The sequence below is a fragment of the Canis lupus genome, chromosome X (genome assembly GCF_003254725.2).
Source record: "Canis lupus dingo isolate Sandy chromosome X, ASM325472v2, whole genome shotgun sequence".
NCBI classification, from domain to species: domain Eukaryota; kingdom Metazoa; phylum Chordata; class Mammalia; order Carnivora; family Canidae; genus Canis; species Canis lupus.
The window spans coordinates 17,644,443-17,662,177 of record NC_064281.1 but is presented as its reverse complement, the minus strand read 5'-3'; the positions used below and the strand labels follow the sequence as shown (position 1 = coordinate 17,662,177).

The 17,735-nt window shown below is 37.1% G+C and overlaps 1 protein-coding gene across 4 annotated transcripts in view; it reads right to left on the bottom strand.

Moving 5' to 3' along the window:
* MBTPS2 (membrane bound transcription factor peptidase, site 2) overlaps window positions 1–17,735 on the bottom strand; it is a 63,776-nt gene that overhangs the window by 11,700 nt on the left and 34,341 nt on the right. For 2 of the 4 annotated variants that reach the window (XM_025438488.3, XM_025438507.3), the window contains 2 exons: window positions 16,575–16,650; window positions 1,292–14,482 (listed from right to left, as the gene is read on the bottom strand). In XM_025438488.3, coding sequence (XP_025294273.1) covers window positions 14,260–14,482; window positions 16,575–16,650 — 299 coding nt within the window. In that variant the 3' untranslated portion in view covers window positions 1,292–14,259. Of the gene's footprint in view, window positions 1–1,291; window positions 14,483–16,574; window positions 16,651–17,735 lie in introns of those variants that run through there. The other 2 variants (XR_003132753.3, XR_003132754.3) reach the window with 2 other exon arrangements.

Sequence of the window (17,735 nt, the reverse complement as noted above, 5' to 3'; positions counted from 1 at the left end):
TCTCTGTCTCCATGTCTCTCATGAATAAGTAAATAAAACCTTTAAAAAAAAATTCATGTGCCTGCCATACTTCCAACCTGGGGAAACTTCTTATGTTATGTCTGGTCTTCCACTGTAATAGTAGAACAATTATGCTCATCCATCTTCTTATCTCCAGTAGTTGAGAGTAGGTGTGAAATTGAATGTACCATAGAGGATCATGTTCTACTTTAGAGTGGCCTTAGCCATCCGCTCAAGAGAGCTCATTGACTACTGTTATGAACTAGGCACTATGAGGGTGGCCATACCAAGGGTAAGCAGAGTCACAGCCGTCCAGGAGTTTATAAATTAGGAAGTAAATTAGGACACATGAGGTCACAGGTGAATGCCATGAGCACAAATATTTATGAAACTTGGGAGGAACACATGTTATAAAATAGATGAAGCTTGAGGACATTAGGCTAAGTTAAATAAAACAGTCACGAAAGGACAAATACTATATGATTCCACTCATAGGAGGTATCCAGAGTAAGATGGATGGTATGCCAAAGTAAATTGGTAGTTTTCAGGGGCTGTGGGGAGGGGGGGAATGGGAGTTATTATTGCTTAGTGGGTATGGAATTTCAGTTTTTCAAGATGAAGAGTTCTGGAGATGGACTGTAGTGATGGTTGCATAACAATGTGAATGTACTTAATGCAGTACAATTAAAATGATTAAAATGGCAAATTTTGTTTGTATGCCTTACTTACTACAATAAAAAAAACCCAAACACTTGAGGAGATATACCAAATTATGGTGTAACAAAGAACCTAAGACTTGGGACTAAAAGAACCGGAGTTCTCATCCTTACACTTCTACCGACTGTGTTATCCTAGCCAAATCATTTAACTTAATTAAATGTCCTAATCTATAAGGCAAAGAAAATGGTCGTAAGATTATTGGGAGAATTCAAAGTGTAACGTATGAAAAAGCCACTTAGCTAAATGTACGGGGCAATACAAAATAAGTTTTATCATGGAGGTGATGAGGGACGGTTTCATAAGGGCACTGTGATTTCATCTGGTCCTGAAAAGGTAGGGAAAAACATTTACTGAGTGACGACTGTATGACTATTTCAGTTAACATAGCAAAGTTTTGAAGGCATTACTTTCAAAAAGAAAAAATTAAAATAGAGATAATTTGCCCGAATCCAAAAAGGAGCTCTGTCAGTAAAATTCCTCATTCTTGCCATTCATAGGAAGTTGTGAAATAAAGAGCACTGAAATTGGAAATAAAATAGGAAGTTAAAAAAATAGATTCAATAAATGCAGGTTCTTTTTTTTAAAAAATCATTTTATTTTGAAGCAATTTCAAACAGAAGTTCTAAGAAGAGTACAAAGGAATAAAAAGAGTACAAAAGATTCCCTTATGCCCTTGAGATTCAACAATTGTTAACATTTTGCCATTTTGGTATTATCATCTTTCTCTCTGAACCATGTGAGAGTTAAGTTTCACACATCATGCCCCTTTAGTCTATCAGAGAGAAAAAAAATTTTCCTCTATTCTTAGGTTAATGATTTGATGTCTGCAAATTAAACTGACAAAAGACAGATGAACAAGAGAAAAACACATTGATTTATACACATAGGACAGGAGTTCACAGAGAAATGTGACTCAAGGCAATTAGAATTTGGGGCTTATCAGTCATCTAAGAGGGGATGGGTAGGGGGCAGAGGGTCACTTCTGGGAGAGTAAATACTTCTTAGAAGGAGGGGAGAGAGGGCACTTATGAAAAAAACAAATGACTTTTTGGAAAAATAAATGGGCCCCTAGAAGAAGTGGTGGGAGATATGATAGTTTTGTGTCAATGCCTGCTTGAGAAGATTAGAGGTGCTCCTGGGTAGGAGATTTATGACAGTTGAGATCCTTTGCGAAGCTCTGCTTTTAGGCAGATAAACCATTTTAGTAACTCAAATGCCTTCAGCTCAAAATCATTTTTATGCCACAGTGTCTTATTCTGGACCCTTTCAACTTCTATACTTCAGCCATGTGTTTCCTGAGAACAAAGAACATTCTCAAAATCAGGAAATTCTGCACCTGTTCTTCAAGTGCCTCTGCAATATGTCTTATCTAGAAGGGGGGTTGGCTAAACTGCTCCTTGCAGTTATATGAGGACTCCATCTTATTCAACAGAGATTTCTAGAGTGCCTACTCTGTGTCAAGCACTCTTCTAGACACTTTGGAATCAAGATAACTGTATTTGCACCCATTTTTCCTTTTTCCCCCTCTTAGAGAAGGCATCTTTCTTGGTAAAGACTATTGCTCTACTTGCACTCTAGATCCCATCTCCTCCCTTGATGATCTACTTTCTTTTACTCGGGTTCTCCCCGTCAGCACCAAAAACATATCCATGATTTTCCCATTGCTAAAACAATAACAACAATAATGACACTTTCCTCTACAGCCTACATCAAGTCCCATTTCTCCCCACCCCTTCCAAATAGAACACTGCTTTTTAAGATTTTATTTATTTGAGAGAGAGAGAGAGAGAGAGAGAGAGAGAGAGAGAGAATGCAAGTGTGAGCAGGGGTGGGGCAGAGGGAGAGGGAGAATCTCAGGCAGACTTGGTGCCATGCCCAGGCTCCATCCCATGATGCCAAGATCATGGCCTGAGCCCAAATCAACGGTCAGATACCCAACTGACTGAACCACCCAGGCGCCCACCCCAAAATGGAACTTCTTGGGCACATTTTCTGCATTTGTAGCCTCTCCCTGCACCCCTACCCCCCACTTCTCCATCCACTACAACCTGGCTCAGCTTTCCATGCTGCACTGAGGCTGCTCTCTCAAGATCACCTATGAACTGCTAAAGCCTGTGGACATCTGGCAGCCTCTCTCAGTAATATCTCACATTACTGACATATTGATATATTCTCTTCCGTTTTTTAAAATTTTTATTTATTTATTTATTCATGAGAGACACACACACACACACAGAGGCAGAGACACAGGCAGAGGGAGAAGCAGGCTCCATGCAGGGAGCTCGATGTGGAACTTGATCCCGGGACTCCGGGATCACACCCTCAGCTAAAGGCAGGCACCCAACTGCTGAGCCACCCCGGTGTCCCTCCCTTTGTTTTTCTAATACCAAACTCTCACTTGTGGTTTTCTTCCTAATTTTCTAAAGTTCGTTTTTCCTCTTCCTTGAACCCCTTTTTACCTATATGGTGGTGTTCCTGAGTGCTCTATCCTAGGACACCTTCTCTTTCCTTTTCATTATTCTACATTCTCTTTAGACTATCCACTCCCATGGGTTTAATTACATATTGGGGTGCATCAGCTTGTACATGGTGTCTCCAACTAATTTCTACAGAGTTTCAGACCTGTACATCCAACAATCCACTTGAAGTTTTCCCAGGCAGTCAAACTCAAGAGTTCCAAATTAAACTGCTGGGATGCCTGGGTGGCTCAGCGGTTGAGCGTTTGTCTTTGGATTGAATCCCACATCTGGCTCCCTGCATGGAGCCAGCTTTTCCCTTTGCCTATGTCTCTGCCTCTCTGTGTGTCTCTCATGAATAAATGAATAAAATCTTTTAAAAAACAAAACTGAACTACTCCTTTTCTGATGTTCCCTAGCTGTTAATGGCACTGCTACCATTCAATTGTCCAAGCCAGAAACCTGAAGTCTTCTTGATTCCTTCTTGAATCTAAACTACATGAAACCATCAAACACAATGGATCCTACTTTTCCCTTGTCCTCTTCTCTCTTTCAACCTCTTCTGTCCCCATTCTATTTTATATAACCACCATCTCTTGCCAAGATTAGTGAAATAATCTCCTAACCAATTTCTTTGCCTCCAGACTTGCCTCCCTCCAATGTTTTACCCTTAGTCAAGGTGATCCACCAAAATGCAAATCTGATTATGTCACTCCCTTGCTTGAGACTTTCAATGACTTCCCATTTGCAATTAGGCTAACGTCCATAACCTATTTCTAAGACCTAGCCTCTGCCAACCTTCTTGGCTTAATCTCTTATAACACTTAGTAATGCTTAGCATATATTTATTATTTTAAAAATAAATGGTATTTTCCTTACAAAATACAAAAGAGGAAAATTGTCTTATTTATTGCTGTATCCCCAGAACCCAGGACAATGCCATGAATACAGTAAGTATGCAATAAATACTTCTTAAATGAATGAAAGAATATTTGTATCAGTTCTAGTGACTACAGAATGGGGATAAGCAAGAAAAATGGAAACTTTTAAATCCAATAACCATCTCCTGGAGTAGCATATTCACAAGAGTCATATTCTAAAATTAGGCAAATTTAAAAACCAACTACAATGATCTCAGAAGAAAAACATTTTAAATGGGGGAAAAAAGCAGTTTTCAAATTTTATAAGAAATAAAATACAAATTCATAGTATCCTAGCTACCTCTTATTTTCATGATTTTAAACCATGATTAAAAATGCATATTTTGAACAAGTAATCAAGGAATGCAGTGCTCCAAACTTAAAATCATTATATAATTAAAACAGATGAAGATAAAATACTTACTTTAAAATCAGGACATCTATTCCAAAGATAGATTTTTCTTTTTTTTTTTTTTTTAATTTATTTTTTATTGGTGTTCAATTTACTAACATACAGAATAACCCCCAGTGCCCGTCACCCAAAGATAGATTTTTCTAACCTTTAAAGACTAATATTAAACAATCCACAGAGAGAGGAATTAAAGCTTGAAAATCTAAGAAGTAAAAAAACATTTTAATTAAGAAGTTAATAGAAATGGTACCTTTAGATAATGATATATAATGTATTAAGGATAATCTCCAGATTGCTAATCTATATTGTTTAGGAATATAGGTTAGGAATCTAATCTAGGAATGAGAAACACTATTTTAATAAAAATAAACATATCTTAGGGACGCCTGGATGGCTCACTGGTTGAGCGTCTTCCTTTGGCTCAGGGCATGGTCCTGGGGTCCTGGGATCGAGTCCCACATCGGGGTCCCTACAGGGAGCCTGCTTCTCCCTCTGCCTATGTCTCTGCCTCTCTGTGTCTCTCATGAATAAATAAATAAAATCTTAAAAAAAATACCTTAGGGAAAAAATGATTTAAGGACTCTTGTCAATTAAAGTATGAGACATATTCTCAATTCACTGTATTACTGAATTGAAAAAGTAAATGATAAATATATGCCTCCTAAATAAATAAGAATGGCTTATCAAATGAGAGATAATTTCACTTATTATTTCTATTCTTTCCAAAGGATATAAATTTATTCCTCTTTCTGGCTGGTATGAAATACCTCTTTAGATTAACCATCTCCTTTGAGATGACTGGGTTAATTAGTTGAAGATAACATAATACAAAGTGATATTCCTACTTTGCACCAATATCAAAATACATTGCATATAAATTAATGTTTGAAAAAATGAAATCATAAAATTACCATAAAATGTTTGTGAATATTTATAAAATCTTGAGAAGACTTTGAAAACATTTTACCAAAGGTGGAAAATATAAGGCAAACCTTGACAGATCATGATATATAAAAACCTAAAAATAAGCATTAGCATTATACTTAAATGAAGTTTTAATTTATTCACATGTAACAAATCAAATAGCAGAACTGAGCTTATGATAAAAAGCAGTAAGACAATAATCACTCCCATGAAAAATGGGCAAAGGATGGGGATAAAAAAAAGAGAACACAATGGCCAATAAATACATTTAAAAATGTTCAACCTTTTTCTAATCAAAGAAATGCAAATTAAAATGAGATGCCATTTTGCATATCCAAATAAGAGAAAAAAATGTAATTGCAACAAGGATATATATATATATATATATATATAAAATGTTCACATTTCAAGATAGGAATTTTTCTTTTAAGAGTTTCTAGAATTAACCAAATAATCATAGATACACAGAAAGATTTAGTTTTAGGTATATTCCTCACAGCTTTGTTTATAGCATTGCAAAATTATAAATAATAGAGGTTGGTTAATTATGCCATATTCAGAGGTACCTGCCTGGCTCAGTTGGTAGAGCATGTGACTCTTGATCTCAGCGTTGTGAGCTCAAGCCTGATATTGAGTGTAGACCTTACTTAAAGAAAATAAAAAGAAAAGAAAAAATTTATGCTATAGTCAGTGCTGAAATATTATATATTCACTTAAATAACACTAGAGTATTAATAACATTGAAAATTGCTTATAAACCTCAAATTTAAAAAGTAGTTTGCCAGTTAATCTATAATATAATCCGTTTTTTCAATAAATTACAATTTACTTTCATTTAACGTTTTCTATAATAAATGTGCATTTTTTTAGTAAGAAAATGTTTTTTTTTTGAAAATGTTTTTTTAAAGACTTTATTTATTTATTTATTTATTTATTTATTTATTTATTTATTTATTTATTTATTTATATTTATTTGACAGAGGGAGAGAGCACAAGCAGGGGGAGCGAAAGGCAGAGGGAGAGGGAGAAGCAGGCTCTCCGCTGAGCAGGGAGCCCAACTTGATCCCAGGACCCTGAGGATCATGATCTGAGCCAAAAGCAGATGCTCAACTAACTGAGCCACCCAGGCGCCACAGAAAACGGTTTTTCTATAAAGGTGAAAGAAATCACATTATCTATCTTCTTCTGTTCAATTCTATATTCTCTAAACTCCTGATTACCAACTTATTTTTCCCAGGTATTTCCATAACAGAAAAGGGGGTGCCCTGTACTGAAGAAGTGAACATTCTGTAAACTGCAAAGTGCTACTAATTTCCATTGTAAATTTCTGGTGATACACACCTAGAAAGAAAATTATAAGCCATTAAAGGATGGAAACAAAGTGACTGAAAGGGAAGAAAAAAATGCTAGGAATAAAGTATGAAAGTAAGGGACCTGTAAGAGAAGCTAAGGTATGGTCAAATATATTTGCAAACCCTTGTAACAAACGTGAGTCCTGAGTAATGAAAAGTAGTAAGGTGATGATTACTGCAGGGAAATATGGACAAATGATGTGAATAAAAAAAATCTACAAAAGAACACACATTAAAAAAGAAAGCTTAGCTTCTTTTCTAATTAATGCAAAAATAAAGTGAGCATGTAAAAAAATAGCTTATTTCGAAATATAATACCCTAAACTGTGCACAGAGTAGACAGCTTTCCACTGTCTGATGTAGTCCTCAAAGTCCATTCTACCTCAGATTCTCTCTCATGTTGGTTTGTCACACGGCCTCCTTCTGAGTTAAAATGTTTGGGTAAGATCAGATTTAAATGCCTAAGTTACTATCAATGGGCATACCCACAAACACAGGTTATTTTGTGGGCAAAATCTTTAGCCAACACCTTAAGTATCAAGATTTTTGGTTCATTTTGATTGGAGGAGGAAATATTTAAAAGGATCAAGGTCTGGAAGACATTCTGGACAACCAGAGTGAGCCTGAAGGCAGTGGAAGCCATGAAGGCGTATCAAAAGGAGGCAGGATCTGACACCAGTGTGGAGGGGACTATCAGGGCAAATTTGTGTCGTAATTCTGCATTGTAGGGCAGCCCCGGTGGCACAGCGGTTTGGCGCCACCTGCAGCCCGGGGTGTGATCCTGGATTCCCAGGATCAAGTCCCAGGTCAGGCTCCCTGCATGGAGCCTGCTTCTCCCTCTGCCTGTGTCTCTCCCTCTCTCTCTCTCTCTGTGTCTCTATGAATAAATAAATAAAATCTTAAAAAAATAATTCTGCATTGTGAAAATAAGTAATTTAAGTACGTAATATTTTGAGCATGCAGGTACCATATTAAGAACTTCATGTAAACTGTTTTAACAATCTTAAAAAGGAAAATACTGTTGTATTTTTAAAATAGTTCATGCTATATAGAAGAATAAACTCGGATTTCCTACCTCATAGCATATATTCTAGAAGTCAAAGATCTCACTGTGAGAGTATAACTCTAAAACAAATAGAAGAGGTGCCTGGGTGGCTCAGTCAGTTAAGTATCTTTCTTTGGCTCAGGTCATGATCTCAGGGTCCTGGGATTGAGCCCCACGTCAGGTTCCCTGCTTTGTGGGGAGCCTGCCTCTCCTCCCTCTGCCTGCTGCTCCCCCTGCTTGTGCTCTCTCTCCTTTTCTGTCAAATAAATAAATACATAAATAAAATCTTTTTTAAAAAATAAAGCAAATAGAAAAAAGTACACATTGTTATTGTGACTTTGGAACAGGACAGCATTTTTTCAGTGAATGAATCAAAATGATTCATGAAACAATCAAAACATTAATGGATTTGACTATATCAAACCAAAGGTACTTGTTCAACAACAAAACCTCATAAATAAAATTTATAGATGGGTCACAGACTGGAAAAATTATTTGCAATATCTAAAATGGACAAGACATTGATGTCTAGAGCATGGGCTGTTCTGTAAACAGTTAAATACTAAATATTTTAGGCTTTGTGGGTCATATGGTCTTTGTTGCAACTGCTCAACTCTTCAACTCTGCTTTTGTAGCATGAAAGCAGCCATACATAATATATAAATGAATGAATGTGGCTGTAGTTTTTTTTAAGATTTTATTTATTTATTAGAGAGAAAGAGAGAGAGCGAGACAGACAGGCAGAGGGAGAAGCAGGCTCCATGCAGGGAGCCTGACGTGGGACTCGATCCTGGGTCTCCATGATCACGCCCCGGGCTGAAGGTGGCACTAAACTGCTGAGCCACTGGGGCTGCCCTGTAGTTTTTTAAAAATATTGATTTATTTCAGAGAGAGAGAGAGAGCAGGGGGAGGGGCAGAGGGAGAGACAATCTCCAGCCGACTGACTCCCCACTGAGTGCAGAGCCAGAAGAGGGGTTTGATCCCAAGGTCCCAAGATGACGAGCTGAGCTGAAGTCAAGAGTCAGAGGCTCAACCGACTGAGCCACCCAGGCACCCTTGAATGTGGCTGTGTTCTAAGAAAACCTTTTTTACAAAAATAGGTGCTGAGCAGGATTTGGCTTGCAGGCTGCAGTTTGTTGACTCAATCTAGAATACACAAATTCTTATGGCTCAATAAGAAAAATTTAGTAAACTCAATGGACAATAGGCAAAAGATGTCAATAAGCAATTGGCAAAATGAAAAATCTAAATGGCTAAACAAGTATATGGATGCACAACCATATTAATCTGAGAAATGCAAATTAAAAAGAAATGCCATTTTGCAACCAACACATTTGTGAGAACATGAAAGACAATTCAGGTGGAGGAAAGGGCATGGGAAACATGGAACCCTCATGCCTTGCTGATGAGTGTCAATTACAGAGAGACATTCTGTAGAGAAATCTAGAAGTGCTAAGTGAATTTAAGTATGTGTTTCCATAATCCAAATAAAGGAGAGCTCCTTGATAAGGGGCAGCAGGCACCTTAAACAACACAAATACGTTTTCCTTATTTTGTAATTAGATACAATATATTTTTCTCATTTCACTAAAAATAGACAAAAACACCATCTAGACTATCAACTAGTCTACAGACCAGCTGTTATAAACTTTCTACCAATGTCTTTTAGACATGAAAAAAATATTAATATTCTTAGCATCTAATTCTTTTACAGTTTAGAGTTTCATATTTAAGGGAACTGGCTTTCTGATACTTGATTGAGTGCAAAATTTATATAAATCTAAGGTAAAGCAAATTTCAATTTTGTAGGATGGACAGCCAATTACAGGGTTCTATTCTTAGATCTTTCTGGGTTTTTCCCTCCCCTAAAGTGTCAGGAACACATCAAAAGAAAAATTTGAGAAATGGTCAGTTAATAAGAAGGGACAATTATTGAATATTTATCAGTCTTTAGCTAAATAAAACTAAGATATCAGGATGTTTTTGTCTTTCTTCATTGGGAAATTAAGTTAGACAATATAACCTGTTTGGTAATTAGAATTGCAACTTCCTTTAGCCATTTTTTTCCTACCTCCATCTTGAGTATAATCTATTGTGGCATTAAGTTTTGAAAGAGAGGCTTTCCTTTCAATGAATTCATTTACCATGGTCTGATAAAATATACAATGGATTATTCAAATAGCATGGCCAAAATAGCAAGAGTAGCTTGCAAATACACTGATCAAAAAGGCATATTGTCTCAAAGAAAATATATCCACCTGCTTTATCTTTTTTTGGGGTGGGGGAACAGGGAGAGGGAGATGGAGAGGGAAAGAGAATCTTAGTAAGCTCCACACCCAGTGCAGAGCTTGACACAGGGCTCAATCTCACAGCCTTGAGGTCATGACCTTAGTTGAAATCAAGAGTAGGATGCTTCACCGACTGAGCCACCCAGGTGCCCTCACATGCTTTACCATTTTTTTTAAGATTTTATTTTTTAAGTTATTTATAAAGATTCTATCCATTCATTTGAGAGAGAGAGAGAGAGAACACTAGCACAAGCAGGGAGAAGGGTCAAAGGGAGAGGGAGAAGCAGACTCCCTGTAGAACAGGGAGCCCGATGTGGGGCTTGATCTCAGGACCCCGAGATAATGACCTGACCCAAAGGCAGATGCTTAACTGACTGAGCCACTCAGGTGCCCAAAGATTTTATTTTTAAGTAACCTCTACACCCAACATGGGACTTGAACTCACAGCCCTGAGATCAAGAGTTACATGCTCTACCAACTGAGCCAGCCAGGCACTCCTCTACATGCTTTAACTTAAAAAAGACTTGTTATTTAACTCTATTCCAGCACTGAAAACCACTTCAGAGTTTTAAAAAGTTGTGAAATAAATAAAACATTTTTATCCCAGTCTTTTATCACATGTTCATTTGCTTAAAAGTTTAGATTATACTAAAGCCTATGTATACTTTCATTTGAAGAGTCATTAAAAGAAAAATAGTTTACAGTTAACTGTATACATTAAAGAGGTGAATTTTATGGTATTTAATTATATCTCAAGCTGCTAAAAAAAAAGTGGTTTAGATAATCAGTAACCTAGTCTTGTGACTCTTAACTATAGTAGAATGGGATGAGAGGCAAAAAGGAATGGAATGATGCTAGCCACTTAGGATTTGGGCTAAACTTCCAGCCTATTTTATCTGGCCTTTAGGTAAACTAGAAAGAGAATATGTACCTGTGGGGGGGTGGTGGTGGAGGGGGTAGAGACAGAAAGAGAGAGAGGGAGGGAGGGGGAGAGAGAGACAGAGAGGGGGAGAGAGAGAGATTGAAGCTGGCTCTAAGGACAAGGGAGGAAGTGCTAGAGCAAAAGGTCAAGACGAACTGAATGTGATAATTGAAATAGTTTTCCATGAATTCCTAAGAAACAGACTCAGAGAACACTTCTGTCAGACACTATTAAAAGGAAATGTGATAGTCCTCTTTCTTCATCCATAAACAGGCCATTTCCGAAACAGTAGTGAGACCACAGGAATCTCATTTAAAAAAGACTTCTTTCTGTGGCCTGCAACAACTTTCATATACAGATTGCTTGGGTTGAAAACTGAAGGTTGTTCTTAGAAACAGGAATTTAAAAACAACAAAGATCATAATGTATGTGAAGGGAATAATTTTGATAGAAAAGAATACATTTTTTTTAAAAGACAACACACTGATATGATAAAACATAGAGTGCTGGTACACATTTATTCTTTTATTGCTAAACATCAAATGCCAGCAACTATGGTATCTTCAAGTTAAATACTAAGAATGAATTACAGCACAGTCGAAAGATCTGTAGGAAAAAAATACCTGTGCACCATTAATTAGTATGTGGACATTCAATAAATACCATAGTACAAACTGATGACCAAGAGCCATGTATCCATGAAGTGCTTGTTTAAAATTTGCTGTTAGCATAGATGACAATGACCCTATAAGAGCGATTATCAAAAGGTCAAGTTTAACTGCATGTCTTTTCAAACTGAGATGAAAAGAATATATATGTCCTTTACACATTATAGGTGATTTAAAAAACCTTCGAAAATGTAAACAATGTAGAGTAGGAACACTAAAAATAAAGTTGTACTGTTGAACAACATGTCAACACAGAAAGAACATCTTCAAATTCTCAAAGTAATTCCTTTTTTCTAATTGCTTTACAGAAACCCAAATGGATTATTTTCATAAAGATGATAATATACCAGGGACACAAAGACCTTTCATTTTTTGTTAACACATATTTATAGTAAATATTCAATAATACTATTGATAGCTTACTTAAATAGAAACATGCTTTTCTAATCCATAAATAACAGTATTCATCACCCATTCAACCATATTTATTAAGTATTTATGATGTCTCATGCACTGTGCCATGGATGCAAAGATGAGTATGGCTTGGCCTTTGCTCTAGAAGTGCCCACAATAAAGCTGAAGAGACAACAGGTAACATTCCTTTCTTACACAATGAGGCCATCTCTATACAAATGTGAATGACCTGCTCAATATCCTAATAAGAGTGGTTCCTAAATCCTGACCCTATGGAGCAACAGACCAAGATGTTCATATGCTACAAGAAAATGAGGTGTCTGGTTGTTGTTGTTGTTCCCCCCTCCCCCCCCCAGAAAAAAGAAGGAAATTAATGGTTAGAATTTTCTCTCTTAAATTTTTTTCTCTGTTTTAAAAAATTGACCTGCATATATACAACATGTTCATTAGTAAACTGCTTGGTTCATGTAATCAAATTAATTATGCAAGTATTTCATGGCATTCCCTAAGCTCTACTACCTAAGCTGATCTGGGCTCTCTGCTAATAGAATTTGATCTTGAATGACTATCTACCTAAGAATACGACAACCACCTTTTTTCTGGGATAAATAAATAACTTGTACAGTTTTAGTAGTGGTAATAACTGATGACCTCAACTCATTAATAAAATATCAACATTATATTCAAGAAATAATTTCTATTTAAGAAGGCAGGCAAACTTGCAATACAGTCTATAAAGAATTTGTTTAAAATGATTAAAAACTTTTAGTGCCTGAAGAGCAGCTCAACAATCAGAAAAAGGTGAACTCCATGGAATGACTCACTTAGTGAAAAAGTTGGGTACATGGCTGTTAATGTTGAGTTTATGAGGGAAGCACATAGTTTATGAGTTTATGAGGGAAGCACATATTCTTCATCAAAAATAGCATGCTTAGACGCTTGGAAGACCAATAGTTTCACAGTGGCCTGTTGACTTCCTGGATCTTCCAGGGCTGTATCTCCAGTCCAAAAGGCCTGGAATTAGTTAGGGCTCTTTTGGGCTTAAGAGTCAGTTCCCAGGCTCTGGCAAATTCACATCTGTACTCACATGCAGCCATTCTCACTGTACTACCAAGTCTTCTGTGGACCCATCGAGGTAGCTTAGGAGAAAGATGGAAAGCAAGGACTGAGTGTTTAATTACCCAACACAGAGAAACATGGAAGCTGCTGGTGAGGACAGACTATTGTTAAGAGCCTAAGCTCCTTGAAGACAGGAACCCAGGACTTAGGCCCCAGATAACCCCAGCAGCACAAGAGAAAATGTCTACCCTGGAAAAGTTCTGAGCTTCAAAGCTTTGTATAGAATGAGACCCAGGACTGCAGCAGATCTGTCTCATGATCTGTTAGAAGACCAGGCTCAGTTCCGACATTCAACTTTAACTGTGTCAGCTCACGTGCTGCAAGTGGAAGATACTTTTTGCAGCTCACTCGGAATGTCAAGGCTGGCTAGTGCTGCCATATGAGACTACAGAGACACATTATCAAAGAGGCAATTCTTGTGAGGCAAAGCATGGGTCACTGTATGCCCTACTTCCTACTTGGTTCACTTATTTGGTATCATTTGACAAAGATTTTCCCTTTCATGTCAGCAGATTCTTTCATAGAATTTTATTAATTGTAATTAGACCTCAGTTGTCAGAGTACAAAATAATATACCAATAAATCTTAAGATACTTTTCAAAGTAAGACAAAGGATAAGAGATATAGGCCAAGAAAATGCTCACCCTTCCTCTTGGCCAGAATCTGGTCTTCTTCAAATCTGGATTAATGATGCTTTTTAAAAAAGTTTTCCTTGATTAATTCTACTCAATTTTGTCCTCCTTTACACTACCGCAATATGATAGGAGTCACACAAAATGCTTTTATGTGAATTTTCACTTGTTTAGAAATTGTTCTGCAAGCATCCGAAGTTTGTTAAGTTCAGTCTTTAAAAGTAGAATGTAGTCAGGACCATGCCTTTCATTTCTTCTTTTTATCCCTCATCCCAGAGTTCGGATATTCTGATACAGGAGGAGCTTAAAGTTGTTGGTTAAAACGTAATTTTAAGGAAACGCTTTCTATTTCATATAAAGTATCATTCTGCCAGATGAGTGCAAATATTACCGTGCCGTAACCATCCAGAGTCCCAGGGTCACGTTGGCAGCCAAGAGTACACTGCCTCCAAGCAAGATGAAAAATCCTATCAGATCTTTGATATCATTGTCTCCAATCACTGAGGTAAGGGTAGCATCTAGGAAAGAGTTTAAAATCCACTGACCATCCAAAGCAAAACAGGGCACTGCATTGACAATAGCCAGAGCTCCTGAGAGGGAGATCAGGTACCTGGTTAAAATGAGTTAAGGAGCTGATTGTGAGGTCTGAGTGGAAACCACATTATCTAGTAGTCAAAAGAAGATATTTTACTAGAACTGCATTTGAGATTACAGTTGACTTCCCTCTTTTCTTTAAACTTCTGCCCACTAGCATAGGATATTCCTTCTTAGATTTCTAGCATTTATTTATTTTTTAAAAGATGTATTTGAGAGAGACAGAGAGAGAGAAAGAGAGAGAGAGCAAGTGTGTGGGTGAACATGGGTAGGGGCAGAGGGCGAGAATCCTGAAGCAGACTCCCTGCTGAGCAAGAAGCCCCATGGGGGGGGGGGGGCTTGATCCCAGGGCCCTGAGACCATTACCTTTGCTGCTCAAAAGACTGAGCCACCCAGGCACTCCAGATCTCTACTATTTCAAACAAATTGTTTATATTATCTCAAAGCTCAAAAACTTTGACTAGAAAAATAAAGGCCAATCATTTGTAAACTAAAGCAATCTATAACAACTCAGAGGAAGCCTGAGTCTTTGTAATCCTTTAATGACACAATGAGGGAAAGGAATGTGGAAGCAATTAGAAATAAGGGAAAATTACTTTTTGATCCTTACAAAGTATTAACTTAGGAAACAAAGATCTTGGCCCCTTCAACACTATTTTACTATTATCTATAAGGCTATAGCATAAATATAACTATAGCATAACTCTATTTTATCATCTATAAGCTTATGTATATCACAAATCTGAGACAAAGTTGCAATCTACATGGTACCGTCTTTTTTTAAGATTTTATTTATTTATTCATGAGAGACACAGAAAGAGAGAGAGAGAGAGAGAGAGAGAGTGAGAGAGAGGCAGAGACACAGGCAGAGGGAGAAGCAGGCTCCACGCAGGAAGCTCGACATGGGACTCGATCCCAGGTCTCCAGGATCACATCCTGGGCTGAAGGCAGCGCTAAACGGCTGAGCCACCCAGGCTGCTCTACATGGTACAATCTTGATTGTACGTATTTTTCAGTAACTGCTCATTTGTTTTCTCTTTCATTTTTTTGCAAATTATTGAGGAAGGAAATGAAAATGATTAAAAGTATCAAAAATATGTATTGTGCACCTGAAACTGATGTAACACTGTAAAATTAACTATACTGCAATTAAAAAAGAACCAAACTTAGTAATTTAAAATCTAGAAAGTAAAAAAGAAAAAAAAAGTGACAAAAATAAAGATCCCTTGTAAACTGTTCAGTTTGTTCAAATTCTTCATAATGGTGAATTTTAGGGCAGCCCGGGTGGCTCAGCGGTTTAGCGCTACCTTCACCCGGGGGCGTGATCCTAGAGTCCTGGGATGAGTCCCGCATCGGGCTCCCTGCGTGGAGCCTGCTTCTCCCTCTGCCTGTGTCTCTGCCTCTCTCTCTCTCCCTGTGTCTCTCATGAATAAATAAATAAAATCTTTTAAAAAAATGATGAATTCTAAAAAATCAAGTTTTATATTCAAACTTAATATGCTAAGGAACCCAAGATTTTGTCCTCTGAATTGCTATTTTAATACCGGAAACTATTTACTCATTCCTCCATGGAGTCAGAGCGGACAGGCTCAGAAGGCAGAATTCAGCACCTCGGTAGTAACTGAAGCTTTCATTCTTTATAAACTTACTAAAAGGTCTCAGATCTGCAAATTCAACTCCCAATTTATGGTCTGGGTTTCCTCCCTTCCATATCTTAACTTTTCTTCCTCCCTGATAGATCTCTCGCCTTGTAACTTCATTCCTAAAATCTGATCTTTTTCATCGTTAAAGTCTCCTTTGGGGCAGCCTGGGTGACTCAGCGGTTTAGCCCCGCTTTCAGCCCAGGGCGTGATCCTGGAGACCTGGGATCCAGTCCCACATCGAGCTCCCTGCATGGAGCCTGCTTCTCCCTCTGCCTGTGTCTTTGCCTCTCTCTCTCTCTGTTTCTAATAAATAAATAAAAATAAAATCTTAAAAAAATAAAGTCTCCTTTGTAGTTGTTAGCAATCAATCAATACTTCTAAGGTCTATGCGGTCCTATTCAAGGTAAGCCTGATCATCTTCCAGATAACACCTTTTAAAAACATTCTTCATACCAGAAAGGATACTTGACAAATGTCTCCACAACGACAGGCAGATCTATGCTTAGAAAGTTGAAACGTGGAATAAAGCTGGTGATGCTCACTAAAACAAAACAAAACAAGAAAAACAAAAACAAAAACAAAAAAAAGGAATAATGAATATTGTTCATACAGCTAAGCAACAGTTTATAAATTTTTCCATACGGTCAAAAATTGGGCTAGCCTATTAAATTGGTTGAGAAAGCCCTTCCCAAACATATGTAGGCAGCCTATATGCTCCACATATAAAAACCATCAATTATTCTAGAATACCTAATAAATACAGTGGACTACAGAAATTCAGGTCCCAGTGTGTACTTATATTTGGAGGTGAGAATAAGTTAAAACTGACTATATGCCAAGTATGACTACCAAATACAGGGACTAACTTAAAAACTATGCCAGAATTTATCAAGAGTCCTTATCCCTCAAAAAGGTATAACCCTAAAGTCACGTTTACTCTATTAATAAATAAGAATGATCCAGGTTGTATCTCAGGATATGACTATGAACCAATAAGAGCCTTTTAAAGAGTAACATAAAACCTACATGTTCATCAACTGATGAATGAATAAAGAGAATGTGGTATGTCCATACAATAGAATATTTGGCCATAAAAAGGAAGGACATACTGACACATGCTACACAACATGGATGAACCTTAAGGGCATTATGCTAAGTGAAAGAAGTCCGTCACAAAATATTTTACTTACATGAAATGTGCAGAACAGGAAAACTTAGAAAGAGAAAGTAGATTAGTTGCCAAGGGTTGGGGAGAAATGAGAAGTGATTCCTAATGGATATGGGGTTTCTTTTTGGGGTCATGGAAAATATTCTAGAACTAGATTGTGGTGATGGTTGTACAACTCCAAATATATTAAAAAGTCTTCAACTGTACACTTTAAAAAGGTCTAATATATGGTATGTAAATTATATTTCCATACAACTGTTATAAAAAAAAAGGAACTTAGACATGGGATGCAGTTCCATCTTGCTTCATAAATTCAGATTATTTTCCCAATGGTAAATTTCATATAACACTTAAGAACAAGTTAATAAGACTTTGAGAAGTGGCCATATTTACAATAAATAAAATTAACACATGGATTTGTACTGAGTTTCTACCATGGAGAATATATGCCATCTTAA